This window comes from Dysidea avara, chromosome 1 (genome assembly GCF_963678975.1).
Source record: "Dysidea avara chromosome 1, odDysAvar1.4, whole genome shotgun sequence".
NCBI classification, from domain to species: Eukaryota; Metazoa; Porifera; class Demospongiae; order Dictyoceratida; family Dysideidae; genus Dysidea; species Dysidea avara.
Window position 1 is genome coordinate 29,064,091 of NC_089272.1, and position 16,502 is coordinate 29,080,592.

The 16,502-nt window shown below is 39.1% G+C and overlaps 2 protein-coding genes across 11 annotated transcripts in view; both read right to left on the reverse strand.

The window, feature by feature from the left end:
- Positions 1 to 10,753, reverse strand: part of LOC136260818 (collagen alpha-1(XII) chain-like) — a 42,765-nt gene extending 32,012 nt beyond the window's left edge. For all 10 annotated transcript variants that reach the window (XM_066054708.1, XM_066054704.1, XM_066054696.1 and 7 more), the window contains exon 1: positions 10,613 to 10,753. In XM_066054708.1, the coding sequence (XP_065910780.1) occupies positions 10,613 to 10,697 (85 nt within the window). In that variant the 5' untranslated portion in view covers positions 10,698 to 10,753. The remainder of the gene's footprint in view (positions 1 to 10,612) is intronic.
- Positions 10,754 to 14,326: 3,573 nt separating this feature from the next.
- On the reverse strand, positions 14,327 to 16,092 carry LOC136260811 (uncharacterized). Its single transcript, XM_066054685.1, has 6 exons — positions 15,513 to 16,092; positions 15,305 to 15,461; positions 15,183 to 15,250; positions 15,032 to 15,129; positions 14,868 to 14,977; positions 14,327 to 14,812 (listed from the first exon to the last, which is right to left on the reverse strand). The coding sequence occupies exons 2-6, from the start codon at positions 15,377 to 15,379 to the stop codon at positions 14,432 to 14,434; spliced, it is 732 nt and encodes a 243-aa protein (XP_065910757.1). The 5' UTR covers positions 15,380 to 15,461; positions 15,513 to 16,092; the 3' UTR covers positions 14,327 to 14,431.
- Positions 16,093 to 16,502: the final 410 nt, after the last annotated feature.

Below are 16,502 nucleotides of genomic sequence, written 5' to 3' on the forward strand. Positions count from 1 at the left end.
GCTAATTAGATTATAAATTTAATAGTAAAGAATTTTAAAAATGCACTATTGTGCAGGTTTTCATGTATCCAGTCACAACTATCATTTCTTTGTTAGCAACATGAAACATTCAAGTTTTGCATGTAGAGATTGCCATATATAATATCTAATCCAAAACAGCCAAGCTGTAAAAAAAGTGTGCGGCCCTCAAAAAGGCTATGGTGAAAAAAGATGTGAAATCCAAGGTGGCGGCCAAGAAATGGCTGTGATGGTAGGTTAATGGTAAAAATTTTAATAACAACAATTCAGGTGAATTTTTGTGCTGCTTGATCTTGGCAAAAAATTCATCTAAATTGCCGTTATTAAAATTTTTACCATTAACCTACCATCACAGCCATTTCTTGGCCGCCACCTTGGATTTCACATCTTTTTTCACCATAGCCTTTTTGAGGGCCGCACACTTTTTTTTACAGCTGGCTGTTTTGGATTAGATTTCACTTCTTTTTGTATTTGTATACCCCAAAGCCGGCCTATCCGGCCATAGGCCGGCTTTGGGACTTTTTTAACCTGTTTTTTTTTCTTTTCCACAGGAAGAAGAAAAGATGAGGCAGATGTACTTTAAATATTTCTGACTTTATCAGTAAATGTAAAAATTATATGTATAATACATATATTTATTACAGAACTCTCCATGGTGGTTTCTTTGTAACTGAACACTCTACAAAGTGACTTCTTCTTGCTGCTCTCTCTATAGGGTGAATTGTTTGTACCTGAACAATATACAAGTAACTTCTTCTAGCTGATCTCTTTACAGGGTGGTTTGTTTGTAGCTGAATTCTGTGCAGGTGATTTGTTTGCAGCTGAGCTCTTTACAGAATGGTTTCTTTGTAGCTGAACTCTCTACAAGGTAACTTCTTCTAACTGATCTTTCTACAGGGAGATTTGTTTGTGGCTGAATTTTCTGCAGTGTGATTTCTTTGCAGCTGAACTCTCTACATGGTGGTTTCTTTGTAACTGAACTCTCTACAAAGAAATTTCTTCTAGCTGATCTCTCTACAGGGAGATTTGTTTGTAGCTGAACTCTCTACAGGTGATTTGTTTGAAGCTGAACTCTCTACATGATGGTTTCTTTGTAGCTGAACTCTCCACAAGGTAACATCTTCTAGCTGATCTCTCTACAGAGAGATTTGTTTGTAGCTGAACTCTCTACATGATGGTTCTTTGTAGCTGAACTCTCCACAAGGTAACTTCTTCTAGCTGATCTTTCTACAGGGAGATTTGTTTGTAGCTGAACTCTCTACAGGTGATTTGTTTGCAGCTGAACTCTCTACATGATGGTTTCTTTGTAGCTGAACTCTCTACAAGGTAATTTCTTCTAGCTGATCTCTCTACAGAGAAATTTGTTTGTAGCTGAACTCTCTACAGGTGATTTGTTTGAAGCTGAACTCTCTACATGATGGTTTCTTTGTAGCTGAACTCTCCACAAGGTAACATCTTCTAGCTGATCTTTCTACAGGGTGATTTGTTTGTAGCTGAACGAAACTTCTTCTAGCTGATCTCTCTACAGAGAGATTTGTTTGTAGCTGAACTCTCTACAGGTGATTTGTTTGCAGCTGAACTCTCTACATGATGGTTCTTTGTAGCTGAACTCTCTACAAGGTGACTTCTTCTAGCTGACCTTTCTACAGGGAGATTTGTTTGTAGCTGAACTCTCTACAGGTGATTTGTTTGCAGCTGAACACTCTACATGATGGTTTCTTTGTAGCTGAACTCTCTACAAGGTAACTGATGTCTCTACAAGGTCACTAGTTTGTAGCTGAACTATCTAGATGGTGGTTTCTTTGTAACTGAACTCTCTACAGGGTGACTTCTTGTAGCTGATCTTTCTAGAGGGTGATTTGTTTGTAGCTGAACTCTCTACAAGTGATTTGTTTGCAGCTGAACTCTCTACATAATGGTTTCTTTGTAGCTGAACTCTCTACAAGGTAACTTCTTCTAGCTGATCTCTATACAGGGAGATTTGTTTGTAGCTGACCTCTCTACAGGGTGATTTTTTTTGTAGCTGAACTTTCTACATACAAAGTGACTTGTTCTAGCTGGTCTCTCTAGAGGATGACTTGTTTCTAGCTGATCTCTCTGTAGGGTGACTTGTTTCTAGCTGAACTCTACCGGGTGATCTGTTTGTAGCTGAACTCTCTACAGGATGATTTGTTTACAGCTGAACTATCTACATGGTGGTTTCTTTATAGCTGAACTCTCTACAAGGTAGCTTCTTCTAGCTGATCTCTCTACAGGATGACTTGTTTCTAGCTGAACTCTCTACAGGGTGATCCTTTCATAGCTGAACTCTCTACAGGGTGATTTGTTTGCAGCTGAAGTCTCTACATGATGGTTTGTTGGCAGCTGAACTCTCTACAAGGTAACTTCTTCTAGTTGATTTCTCTACAGGGTGACTTGTTTCTAGCTGATCTCTCTACAGGGTGATTTGTTTGTAGCTGAACTCTGTACAGTTTGATTTGTTTGCAGTTGAACTTCCTACATGGTTGTTTCTTTGTAGCTGAACTCTCTACAATGTAACTTCTTCTAGCTGAACTCTCTACGGGTGGCTTGTTTCTAGCTGATCTCTCTACAGTGTGACTTGTTTCTAGCTGAACTTTCAACAGGATGATCTGTTCATAGCTGAATTCTCTACATGGTAGTTTCTTTGTAGCTAAACTCTTTACAAGGTGACTTCTTCTAGCTGATCTCTCTATAGGGTGATTTGTTTGTAGCTGAACTATCTGCAGGGTGATATGAACTCTCTACAAGGTGATGTTTTCTAGTTGATCTCTCTACTCAGTCTGGATGACTTGTTTCTAGCTGAACTCTCTGCAGTGTGATCTGTTAAGTTTCTACCTGATCTCTCTATAAAGTTATATCTTGTTTGTATAGCTGAACTCTTTTACATGGTGGTTTTTTGATTTGTTGCTAAACTCTCTCTCCACGGTGATTTGTTTGTACTACAGAGTGACTTGTTTGTAGCTGAACTCTCTACAGAGTGACTTACTTGTAGCTGAACATTGCATAAAGTAACTTGTTTGTAGCTGATCTAGATGAACTCTCTACTAGGTAGCTTTTTTTGTAGCTGAACTCTTTACGCAGTGACTTGTTTGTAGCTGACTTCTCTACAGAGTGACTTGTTGTAGCTGAACTCTCTACAAGGTGACTTGTTTATAGTTGAATTCTCTTCAGTGTGACTTATAATGTTCTGAATCTCTACAGCAACATATTTGTAGCTGAACTCTCTACAGGATGACTTGCTTGTAGCTGAATTGTCTATAAGATTAACTGTTTGTAACTGAACTCCCTACAGAATAACTTGCAATGCAAGAATAACTTGCAATGCCAAAGAAATTCTATAATGGAGTAAGTTATAAACGTGGCTGAATGCTTTATTAGGGTGACTGTTCTATTAGAGTATCTCGATCTCGCATATGCTACACGTAGTTGGCTTTGGAATCATAACTCAGTGGTTTGTAATCCGATTCTTCTGTACTACTGCAAGGACTTTCTATGATAATTATTCCAGCTACATACCGATTTTCAGCTCACTGTTCTAAGCGGTTTGGCTGGTAGGCGTGAAAACTAATAGTTTTTTTATTCATAAAAGTCGATCGCGTAATTGTGACATAGGTTGGGTTTTGTGTCATATCTCGATGGCCTTTAACTGGATTCCTTTCAAACCACAAAAAGGCACTCCTACGATAGTTACTCCATCTACATAGCAATTTTCAGCTCATTCCTTCAAGCGGTTTACCCTGTGGGCGTGACAGACCTTCGACCTTATTATACGCAGATAATCGGTCATAACTCCGTGAATGTTCATCGGATTCCTACCAAACTTGGTACTGAGATTCGCCTTAATGAGCCCTTTAAGTGTGCCAAATTTCAGCCCGATCCAAGCACGAATTCGTGTTTTATTGCGGATTTTGCAAAGTGTGCGAAAAGAAGAAGTAGAAGAAGAAAAAAACGAAGAAAAAAACCCAAACTTAGGCCGCTCGTATCTCGGAAATGGCTGGAGCGATTTTCTTCAAATTTGGTATGTGGACTCCCCTACCTCGCCGGCATTTCTGTAGCAACTTTGGGTTTAATAGGATAAGGAATCACGGAGCTACAAGGGTGTTAAAATTGCGTTTACTTTCTTCCTGTAAATATACTCACGGTGTGGCGCGCCGGCTACTTGGGCCGCACGACACACTACCGTGTGTCTTGATACTCTCTTCAGTAGAAATCAATCATTGTAAATACAGGTGTATATAAAAGGAAAATCAGATTTGGTTTTATGTGAGTGATCACAGAAATAAAATGAAACAAGAGAGGTTATCTATACTTGCATCTATACTATTGGACATTTAATTCTTAATTCAGTCAAGCCAGACACATTATTGAGCAATTTACTGCATATCTACCATTGAATCAATTACTGGAAAATGATATGGTCATTTTACTTATTGTTCTGTAACATAGGCTGACTGACTATTAATATTATTGTAATGATATATTCATATTGTATGTTGCCCTATTTTTAGAATTATAGACTATCGTACACGTGCAGTTATACCACCTGGTGTCAGAAGTGGCTAGTCATGTCTACTACTACCATTGTAACGAACCTCCAACTACAGCCTCCAATGCTGTTTTGCTTCAAGGATACTGAGGAATGGCTGCAATGGAAGCGGCGATTTGGGCAATTTCAACTAGCGTTGGGTTTGAAAGAACAAGGAGAGGAATGACAAGTGGGCACTGTCCTGTACTGCTTTGGCGAAGACGCGGAAGAGGTTCTAGACACAACATTCGAATATCTGAAGAAGACAGGAAGAGTTCATACTAAGGTCATTGGAGAGTTCGACAATTATTTTAAGGTGCACAAGAATATTATTTTTGAATGCGCTTGGTTTAACGGAAGAAACCAACTCACCAGTGAATCCGCCAAACCGTTTATTACTGAAGTACACAGGCTTGCTGATCGTTGTGAGTTCAAAGGTATGAAGGACGAAGTAATTCGAGACCGCCTCATGGTAGGAATATTAGACCAAGCTCTTTCAGAAAGACTCCAAATGGAACCGGACCTGACTCTAGACAAGACGAAATGGATGATCCGCCAATGCAAAGCTGTCAAGGTACAACAAGAAATTCTGAAAGGCAAAGAGAAGGAGGAAATCTCAGTACATGCAGTTGACAAGTATGCACCGAGGAGGAAACTACCAGCAATACCACCACAAACTAAGCTACCAGTGCTCCAAACTTGCAAGCAATGTGGAAAAGCTCCCATCTTTGCCAAGAGTGTCCAGCAAGAGAGGTGATTTGTTTCCGCTGCAACAGAAGACACCATTTTGGAAACCAATGCTTCTCAAGTACACTAGTGGTCAATACCAAAGGGGACCTAAATGAACTTTCTATGGACTATACTAGAGATCACCAAGACACTAATAGCTCTTACCTGGATACAATTAAGGATGAACAAAACCGGATCTGGGAAGTGGAGGTCACAGTCAATGACAGAACAGTGCCTTTCTAAGTTGATACAAGTGCAGAAGTCACCACAATATCTGGAACCAACCTGGATCTCTTTGGGAATAACCTCCCCTTTGGCGAAAACAAATACATTGCTTTTCGGTCTGGATCAGACTCCGCTGGATAACCTCCCTTTCCCTAACTTTCCACCTGTTCACAAACTGTGTATGTCATCAAAGGATTAAGAAACAACCTTCTTGTACTGCCAGCTATCAAAGAACTTAAAATTTTGACAAATGTATGCACAGTTGAAAAACCTATTATGTCTTAGTATCCTGCTTTGTTTAAGGGACTCGGAACATTTGCACAAGAGTATGAGATTAAGCTAAAGCCAAATAGCCAACCATTTACGCTGTATGCTCCCAGGAATGTCCCCATACCTTTAAGGTCGAAGGTAAAAGAGGAACTATAACATATGAAGAACCTAGCGGTTATATCCCCAGTAGAGGAACCAACATCCTTGTGCGCTGCTATGGTGGTTGTTCCAAAGGAGTTAGGAGCTGTTCGCATTAGTGTTGACCTAAACCGCTTAATAAGAGTTTTTTACGAGAAGTGCACCCCATGCCAAAGGTGGATACTACTTTAGCACAATTAGTGGGGCCAAAGTTTTCAGCAAATTAGATGCCAACAGTGGGTTTTGGAAAATCCCGTTGGCGAAACAATATAGATTACTGACTACTTTCATCATTCCATATGGCCGGTTTTGTTTTAACAAGCTTCCGTTTGGCATTTCCAGCACACCAGAAATATTCCAATGCCATATGATGATCTTCTGTCTGGACTTCCTGGAGTGCTGTGCCATGTTGATGACTTTCTGATTTATGGCAAAGATGCAGCAGAACATGAATCAAGGTTACATGCTACCCTTGAAAGGATCCAAGCAGCAGGAGTTACACAAAATGAAAGTAAATGTCAGTTTTACCAGTCCCATGTTAATTTCCTAGGTCATGTCATAGATGAAAGTGGAATCTCACCTGATCCAAGAAAACAGTGGCAATAGATAAAATGAGCTCCCCAACATCAGTCACAGAGTTAAGGAGGTTCATGGGAATGGTGAATCAAATGAGTATGTTTTCACCAAATATAACCCACCTATCCCAATCACTTAGGGAATTGCTGAGCTCTAAGAAAGCCTAGGTGTGGACCGCTGTTCATACAGAAGCATTTGTAAAGCTGATAGATGAGATTTCGTCACCTTGTGTTCTTACCCTCTATGATGTTAAGGCAAAAACCAAGATTAGTGCTGATGCTTCGGCACATGGACTTGGAGCTGTCCTGCTGTAGCAACACCAAGAAGTTTGGCAACCAGTAGCATTTGCTTCAAGAGCCCTTAGCGAAGCTGAAACTCGCTATGCCCAAATAGAAAAAGAAGCTTTGGCTCTCACTTTGGCCCTAGAGAAGTTTTCTGAGTATGTTCTGGGTAAGACGATGGTATTGGAAACAGACCATAAGCCTTTGGTTCCCATCCTTGGCAAGAAGAGCCTTGACCAACTTCCGCCACGGGTGCTAAGATTCAGATTTCATTTAATGCGATTTCAATATGAATACACCATGTCCCAGGCAAGACCTTATATACTGGGGACACACTCCCTTGCGAGAACCCCATGAAGTCAACAACTCACAATCAGCTGCAGAGATAGAGCAGCTTGTTCATGCTATCATACCTGTCCTCCCAGCTAGTCCTGATCGTTTGGATAGTTACAGCAAGGCACAAGCAGAAGACAACTTGTGTTCAAACTCATTGATTATTGTAAGTCTGGATGGCCTACTAGGAACCAACTTAGTAGAGCTCTGAAGGACTACTGGAGATTTCGTAGAGAATTTACCCTCAGTGGCAACTTACTTCTCTACCAGTCCAGAATCGTTGTACCAGTGGGCATGAGGCAGGAAACTTTAGAAAAGATTCGAAAAGATTCACCATGGCCACCAGGGCATCCAACAATGTAGACTGCAAGTGTCTTTCTCAGTATGGTGGCCAGGAGTTTCTTCTGAAATAGAGAAGTTTGTTCAGGCATGTACAGTATGCCAAAAGACCACAATCCACAACAGAAAACCATTGATTAGTACACCTCTACCCAGTCACCCATGGCAACGCATAGTTTTGGACTTGTTTGAACTGAAGGGTTCTGCCTACCTGCTGGCAGTTGATTACTACTCCAGGTTTGTGGAAGTTGAGAAGTTGAGTTCCACTACATCATCAAGTGTTATCACTAAACTGAAGTCCATTTTTGCAAGATTTGGTATTCCTGCAGAAGTGATATCTGACAATGGGCCACAATGTAACTCCCAGGACATGAAAGAATTTTCAGAGATCTATGGGTTTAGACATACCACGACGAGTCCTCACTACTCCCAAGCCAATGGCTTGGCTGAAAGAACAGTCAAAACTGTTAAAGGATTGTTAGAGTACTGCAGTGATCCATACCAAGCACTTCTTAGCAACAGAGCAACACCTTTCCCATGGTGTAGACTTAGTCCAGCAGAACTGCTGATGGGGAGGAGAATAAAGACAGATGTGCCACAAGTGAAAGCTGATTTCATCCCTCAATGGTCCTATACTGAGAGTTTTAGAGAATTAGATGCAAAGTTTAAGGCACCTCAGAAAGAGAACTATGATAAACGTCATCGTGTAAGAGAGCTGCCAGAAGACCAGAATGTATGGGTGGACACTAGGGAGCAGCAAGTCCCAGGTAGAATACTACAGATGGCTGATACTCCCAAGTCTTATGTGGTTGAAACCTCTACAACCCAAGTAAGGAGAAATCGCACACATCTTAGACCTCGGTCTGAACCTACTGAGATGAACTCTGATGAATCTTCAGCAGTTCCTCCAAGGCCTGTCATTCATTCACAAACAGGAGTTGCAATCCGTCCTCCTGACTGTCTTTGATATTGACTTTGAGGAGGGAGATGTAAGATAGGTTGATTGACTATTAATATTATTGCAATAATATATTCATATTGTATGCTGTGCTATTTTTAGAATTATAGACTATCGTGCAAGCGCAGTTATACCACATGTTCCACTTGTTAAACAGCATCACAAACAAAGAACAGCACAAGAAGCACCTCACCAATCAATGCAGTCTTTCAGAAATTACAGCTAAGCACTACGTATCAATTACTGAGTGGCCATTCCACTTTGCTTTCAGGTATTTTCTACCTGTTACACAATGTTACAAACAAAGTACAAGATGTGCTTCTACTACATTATCATTCCAGTCACTATGAACGTTATGGACAATTCATGTGGTAGCCATGCAGCTTCACTGAATCCATTGTAATCAATGCTTTAATTAAACTAAACTTGTGCTATTGTCAGGTTTGCAGATCAGGTCACATTAATTTTGATTGTGACAAAAGCTGGTCAACATTTATCACACACAGTCCGATGTGTACACATGAAGCCAGTAAAGCAACAAAGAAATTTTGACATCTCCTTTCACAAATAAAATAATATCAATTCATCAACTGTATTAACTCAATCATGTACTATTCAGTTTATGTATGAATGCACAATGGGTACATTTATGTTTCCATTGAGGTTGATATTCTCGTTATGTATTTTCAAAACTTGAAATTTAGTTAGCAAGAAAAGCTGGCTTCTGTCTTCTATCCCATGCTTTGAAACACTTGATTTCATAAACAAGACATGCGCCTTCTATCCCACACTTTGAAGCATTTTATTTCATATAGAACTACAATTAGGCTAGCAAAGCTGGGTATGGTGAAAATTTGCTGTACTTGCAGCTATATGGCTTCATACTTCCTTTGATCCAACTAATGTGTAAACCAATTTGTCCTTCATATTTATTATTATTATTATTAACACTTTACAGTGACCAGCACTGAAGGTCTACAACAACATGTGCTGCAGCCTTAGGATTACCTAACCTAGTTTCAAGGACTTAGACTTAATGACTTATACAGTAGCTGGAAAGGTGTAACAGAAAAGGGGCCAAAGTAAGGAAAATTTATTTAGGATTCCAACTGGGGTTTAACTACTATATCCTTCTACTTTTTTAATTTGATGTAGGGCTTCAGTGGGATAGATTCACACTATTCGTGGTGTGGTGACATCATACAATCATGGTACATAAAAGGGCCTGAGTTCCACTGCACTAAAATGTATACATAGTTTAATGGCTAGGATTTGGTTCTTTTACATGGAAGCTCTGGTAAAATACCTGAGCACGGATTGACGCACAGTGGTTAATATAAATGGGGGCAAGCCCCCCACTAGCAATTTACGATAGTCTATAGAAATTACACATACTGCAGACAAATTTACTACATCGATTATGAACTAACCAATGAGTTTTGTATGCATGTTGAACCTACGCTACCACCTCTCCAAATAAGTGAGGCAAGTAGTATATACTACGCACAGTGAACTATGCTATGCCATAGGGTTCCCACTACTGCAAAACAGGAAGGTGCCTCCTTTGGAGATTACATAGACAGACCATTAAGATGAAACAAACAAGTATTAATTTGTTATTAAACTGCTTCAGCTGGTGTACGATGTGCAAATATCCAAAGAGTGGTCACATGACCAAAAATGAAGCACTTGTGCATGCTATGGCACAAGACATGCAAGTCATTTTTAAGGTGGGAAATATATAATCGTGTCCTAATTGGTTATAACAACAATAATTATTTTTTGAGTAGGCTGGTCACGTAAAACAGTTCAATAAATTAGCACTCGTTTGTTTTATAGTAAAGGTCAGCCTTTGTCGAAAGCATCAGAAACAACAAAAATAGGCATCTTTCTACTTTCAGTGGAATCCTAGCCACGTTTTACTACGTAGATTGTCAACCACCCACGAAAAAACCTTGGCTACACTGTAGCTAGCTGGTACACTTAAGGTCGTTGTTGTTGTTCTTACATTATCTGCTTTAGCTACCAGTTAGGCATGCGGTAAACCTACACGAGGGCATTTTTCAGCAAATAGCGTACTATACAGCTACAAACAATAGCTCAGGCTTTCCCCACGATGCTAAAAGCATATTATGTCTGTAACCATGCAGTCGGCCCACGGCAACACAAAGTGCACCGTCAATCATATACTGCAGTTACCTTGCGATTCACAGAAACCAGTTAATAATCCAAACAACAGGAGACACACCAGGATAATAGTACTAGTAGTCCTCGTAGTAAACATTTTGAGCTGGAGTCAAGCACACGTGAGCTGTATGAATATTTAGCGCATCCCTTTATTTTAAGTACATACACAAGTCTGGCACGGCCGCCCCTTCGCTTGATTTAAGATACTGGGCAGTCAGCTCAGCTGGTTAGTATTGTAAGTGTAAGGATAGTGACTATTAATAAATTTTTCTGATAGTCACAAGTGAAGGTGAGTATTTCCTGTGACGTCATAACATGACATGAGGGTCATTTAGGTTTTTTTGTAAGGCCACTCCAAATAAATTCTCTGTTTCCCGTCCACCGCCCGCATCTAGTTATACTGTCAGCTCTAAATATTCCATTATTCCGTATTCTTTCATTATTTTCCGGTTATTGTTGCATACTGACAGGCTCACTTGAAACCATGTCAGCTCACGTTTCAGCAGTGCTATCAAGTCGGCACAAACTTCATGTTTGTGCTATTTTTGCTGTTTAAAAAGGAAGGAATAAGCTTAGGCATGCTTTTATGCAGCTTTTTATGGTTGTGCTAGACAAATAATGGCTTAAAAAGCTGCTAATCTTATAATGAAATAATGGAAATGGACCGCCCGCCCGCATGCAAATATGCTTGAGTCCAGGACGGGAAACAGAGAATTTATTTGGAGTGGCCTAATCTGATACCTAATGGGGACCAACTATATACTGTCGAACTCAAACCGGAGGTCAAGTGTGTTGATAATGGATAATAAGTTGAACAAGTGCTTGTTATTATTTATTTATTTTTATTTTAATACTTTTTAATGCAAGTGCTTTTTATTTATTTATTTTTATTTTAATACTTTTTAATGCAGTTCAGGACTGCATTAAAGGTCAGTGGGTAATAGATACCCACTGCCAAAGAAACATACATACAATACAATGCAATAACTAACAACTATATTATAACTACTTGGCTACTAACTACTAGACTAGACTAGACTAGACTTGGCTGCTAGACTAGACTAGACTAGACTACTAGACTTGGCTGCTAACTACTAGACTAACAACTACTTGTTAGTCTATATAACTTAATATGCTACATATCTAACAACTATATTATATAGCTATGTTACATTTTTGCCTGTAAAACACCCAATGAAGCTATAGCAAGTAGCATAATATTATATATAATTCAGTGTTGTTTTATCTTCTTCTGTGTCATATGTAGATATCTATCACTAATTTGCAGGATCAATATTATCCACTGTAGAAGGTTACTATAGTTGTATTATCAAAGTGGTGGTGAACACATGTTCACTCCCAATGATTTCATGTTGTAAATAATATTATTTTTGCATATCTGAATGGCCCATACTAAATTTATGGGATATTTAAAGCCTCACAACTCAGCCAGCATAAAAAAACTGCAGGTGTACCGCAGGGTGCAATATGGTCACCTTTGCTTTTCAACCTTTACATTCGTTTGTTACCTTCTGTTGTCCAGTTTTCTTCCATCATTGGATACGCTGATGATCATACTCTATTGAAGATTATTCCTCTAAGGGAGGACCAGCTCAGAGCTGCAGATGAACTCAATGCTGACCTCGCAACGTTGTTCAATCCAATTTGGAAAGCAGTGGTTCATAGATTTTGTCCCTTCATAGACTAGGTTTTTACTTATTTCATTGAAGCTTGATACCATTGGTCATTCACTTTCCTTTTTGAACAATTATCTGATTGTTGAGGTGTCGTCACTTAAGATCCTCGGGTTTATGTTTGACTCCTCTTTTACTTGGGGGTCTCATGTGGACATGATTGTTTCCAAGGCTAAACAGGTTGACTCAGTTATGTCGTGGTGATTTACAGTCGTTCATTCCTCAATTTGTCACAACTGTCACTAGGAGATCATCTCGCTTAACTGATTTATCAGATCGTGCCCAGGAACTTAGACTGCACAATCCGATCACATTCAAATCTTTGGATAATTTTTGCAGAAGTTGGCATGGTGCAATTTCAACAATATGGGATGCTCTACCTGCCAATTTATTGCTACAGGGTCATGTCACAGGATGGCATTCCATGTTGAAATGTCTCCAATACTGCTGCCATAAATGACTTTTATATATTGTATGTATTGTACACACACATTACTGTGCTTATGTTGTTTGTTTAAAACGATGAGGTCATGTCATTTAAAAATGCATTTTTGATCAACAGTTCAGTGATACTAAATCTTTGCATGTTACTGTATTTTTTTAAACTCAGGTAAATGCAAACTAAAAGCAATTGGCACAACAGTTTTTAACACACTGGTGGTCTATGCATGTGTATTTTACATACTATCTACAAAAGTATAGGTATCATAATTATGTTATCAAAGAAAGATTTTAATAAGATATAGTACCAGGTGTGCAAATCAGATCTCAAAAAGCTCACTCATCCATGCATGCAGGCTTACAGAACAGCGACTTTATGTAATGGGGATCTAATTTTTTCTGTTGTACATATATCCACAGATTCCACACACTATTCCATGCATGGCCATTACATTAATTTGGAAACAATTATGTTTCACACACTGTTTTCTTTTACATTTGTCCTTCAGGAGATATCATTGTTTGTATAAAATCTATACATCAAAATAATTTGTCAGTTGTAAAAAATGTGCTTCTAGATCTATTACTTACAGTAGTTATGTAGTTCCATAGCTGATGTGTGAGATAAAAGCTGAACAGTTTGATGCATTAGATAGCTAAGAGTATACCCAGAGATTTTACAGTCTGTTGGTCTATTCATCTACTAATGTTGCTCTTGATGATGACATATACCAATAGTGCACTTTGTACTGGTCAGCAGTGGCTTATGAAATCCCCATGTTTGTCTTCTGGCTTCTCATAATAAATTATATCATTATGTTTCTGTAAACACAAATTATTGGTTCACTTGATGAATACATAGCATTGTAGGGAATTACATGGGATTTGTGTGTCTGGATTAAATATCATATGTGGGATTAATAATCTGTTATGCTAAAGGGGAAAAAAGAGGTTGTCACTTAGGTGGCTTTTGCTTATGATGTTTGGTCTAAGCTTTGATAGCCTTCATCAGATGATACAAATAATCAAGCCTGCAAGCAAGTATTCCTAGTACAGTATAATTATATGGCTCACTCCAATTACCATATTTGGTGATCATTAACAGAATAATGTGTTGGACTGCCACTATAACACCTATGAATAATATGGTGTGGAATTGTTGTGAACAGCGTGCATCATATGACCGGTTGAGCAATAACATAAATACATCAATCAACAATGATGCTACTATGTCCTTAGTGAACAGGGTGAAAGTTGTTATAAGTTCAGTGCTAGAGAAACATGACTCAAGTTTACAATACACACAGTCTCCCATCACCTTGAAGCAGTTATTCCTGACTTCACACTACAAAAAAAGTGTATTTGCTTCTGCAGTATAAATGTTGTACATCTGTTGTGTATGTCATATTTGATCATGTTGTTTACACATGTGATAAAGTGTGTATGTAACTATTTAATACATATGTGAGCCATTGTCTTTTTGTTTGTAGGCCAAATTTCAACCGTGTATGTGACTACTCAAATGTGAATCCTTTACCAGATGTGTCAGCAACCTTCATGTAATACATGTAATACATAAATATTATAAGCATTAGATTTGAAATAATTTTATGAAATTATTAATTTTATAAATGAGCACTAAAAGGAGGTTACACATGTACAGTCAGTGTTGTACATCAAGTACAAAATGTTAAAGTCATGAGAACAGTTCGATTGCCCATTCTGGGGCATTGTCAGGTTGTCTCCTGTCAGATACACCCTCCACCTTAATCTCAAGGCACATAGCCTTAGCACGATCAGATCGTCTACGCTCTAACTGTCTGTCAAGGCTATTAAAGACAGATTGCAACTCTTGGGATCTCCATGATAGCTTTTTTCTAATTAGTTTCTTTTTACTGGATTGCTGTTCACGATCATCCTCGCTGCTACTGCTGTCCGGATGCTCAGTAGAAACACTATCTACTTCAGATTCATCCGATGACATAAAATCCACTGTAAGAATGGCTCTTATTTTCTCTTTTCTTTCAGCATCTATCGACTTTGACAGATTTAAAGCCTTCAGCCTTGCATGTGCTTTCTGTATACAACAATCGGTAATTATAAAGTAAACCTAATAATGCTTTGAAACATACATTATGTCTTCTTTGACGCCTACGGGCAGCTTTAGATGTAGATTGCTGTTTGCCCCTTTGTATCCTTTGATGGGCACTCTTTCGTGACTTAAAATATGTCCTAGCAGCACCTATCAATATCATGTGTCCATAAAGCCATAGCAAATTCACACTATCATACTTACGTTTTATTAACGAAACATCATACTGAGAATCTTGAGCAACTACCTTGACATTGCGGGTTATTGAGCTGTTTACATCCTTATTGGACTGATCATCAAAGCTATACGTATCCAATAAAAGTATGGACGTACATTGATAGCAACATATTCATACCTGACTGCATAATTCCATTCACATTCTTCTTTGTCCACCATTTTCTTACATACATCTCGAACAAGAGTCTGAAATTGCAAGAGACATGTTTACATAATGCACACTGTTATATAGCACCTCACACTAAGTTCTCGGGGCACATTTGTGAGCTTAATACCAGCAGGATTCCCTTTTTCCTTCATCTGCTGCTTTAACATCTCTTCAATTCTAGCTGATGACGATTGCAGCTTTTATTGCCGTTCTTGGAGATCTTTTATTGCCTGTGAAACATCGATGTCCCTATTGAGATGGTCAACATTGGACAATGAGCATTACAATGGCAGTACTAACCCTGAGTCAGAAATTGGATCGTTATCACTTATTCCATGAGAGTGAAGACCAGGTGTGGATCTTGGTGTGGATATTGGTGTGGATGTAGTTGCTCGAGATGTTGATGGAGGTGTCCCGTTTCTTGTGCAGTTACTACTAGTGCTGGTAGTTGGCCGAAATATTCCTCCATTAGCAGAAACGGCGCGGCTGGTGCTTGAAGTCGAAGCAGGTGACTCGGAGCTATCCACGATTCTCCGTAACGGAGGAATAAACGCGTCCCTAGGGTTACACTTCTTGACGGATGGCGGTTTCTCTCGGGTGTATCACTAAAAGAGAAGATTGGCGTTCTTTCCTGCGAGCTTCTTCTTGCCATCTTAAAAACGTCCAGCTGCCTAGCAGGTGCAGAGTTCACGTGGCATCAAATACTAGGGGTTACTATTGACAACCATCTCGGACCACAATAATACAAATGGCGACGTTTCCGAGGAAACGAACACGGCATTGTGGCCATTGTGATCAAGACGTTAGCCATCGTGTTTACAAGAGGCATAAAGAGCAATATTATGATTTTAATAATCGCACTTGGACACAACGCAAACAGAGACAGTTTGATGATGATCATGATGAAGTCGTGCTGAATGACGTCATTGGAGCAGGTTCGAGTGCAGGTGAACATTCCGACTCACTATGCATGAACCAATGACATAATACTGTGCCAACTGTTACACTGAATGAGATTTTCAAAGTACACAGCTAGCTAGCTACTGTACACTGTATAGCTAGCTATTGTGTTTTTCCTGCCGCGGCAAGGCAACTGATGAATCTGTCAATTTTGTGATCTCACTTTGCTGTTGAGGAATTTTCTTGGTAATAGAACACTTTAGTATAGAATTACTATCTGACTATGGATTTTATGTGAAGTTAGCTAATTAATGTTTCCACAAATTGAAATGTGCATGCGCACAAGTCATAATACAAGCACATGTACTAATGCATCAGAATGGAGTTGGA

Coding starts and splice junctions, on each gene's coding strand:
- LOC136260811 (XM_066054685.1), bottom strand. CDS start 15,379: ATGTTAAAGCAGCAGATGAAGGAAAAAGGGAATCCTGCTGGTATTAAG. Junction 15,251..15,304: donor ATGTGCCCCGAGAACTTAGT/GTGAGGTGCTAT, acceptor TTGCAATTTCAG/ACTCTTGTTCGAGATGTATG. Junction 14,813..14,867: donor GGCGTCAAAGAAGACATAAT/GTATGTTTCAAA, acceptor TGTTGTATACAG/AAAGCACATGCAAGGCTGAA.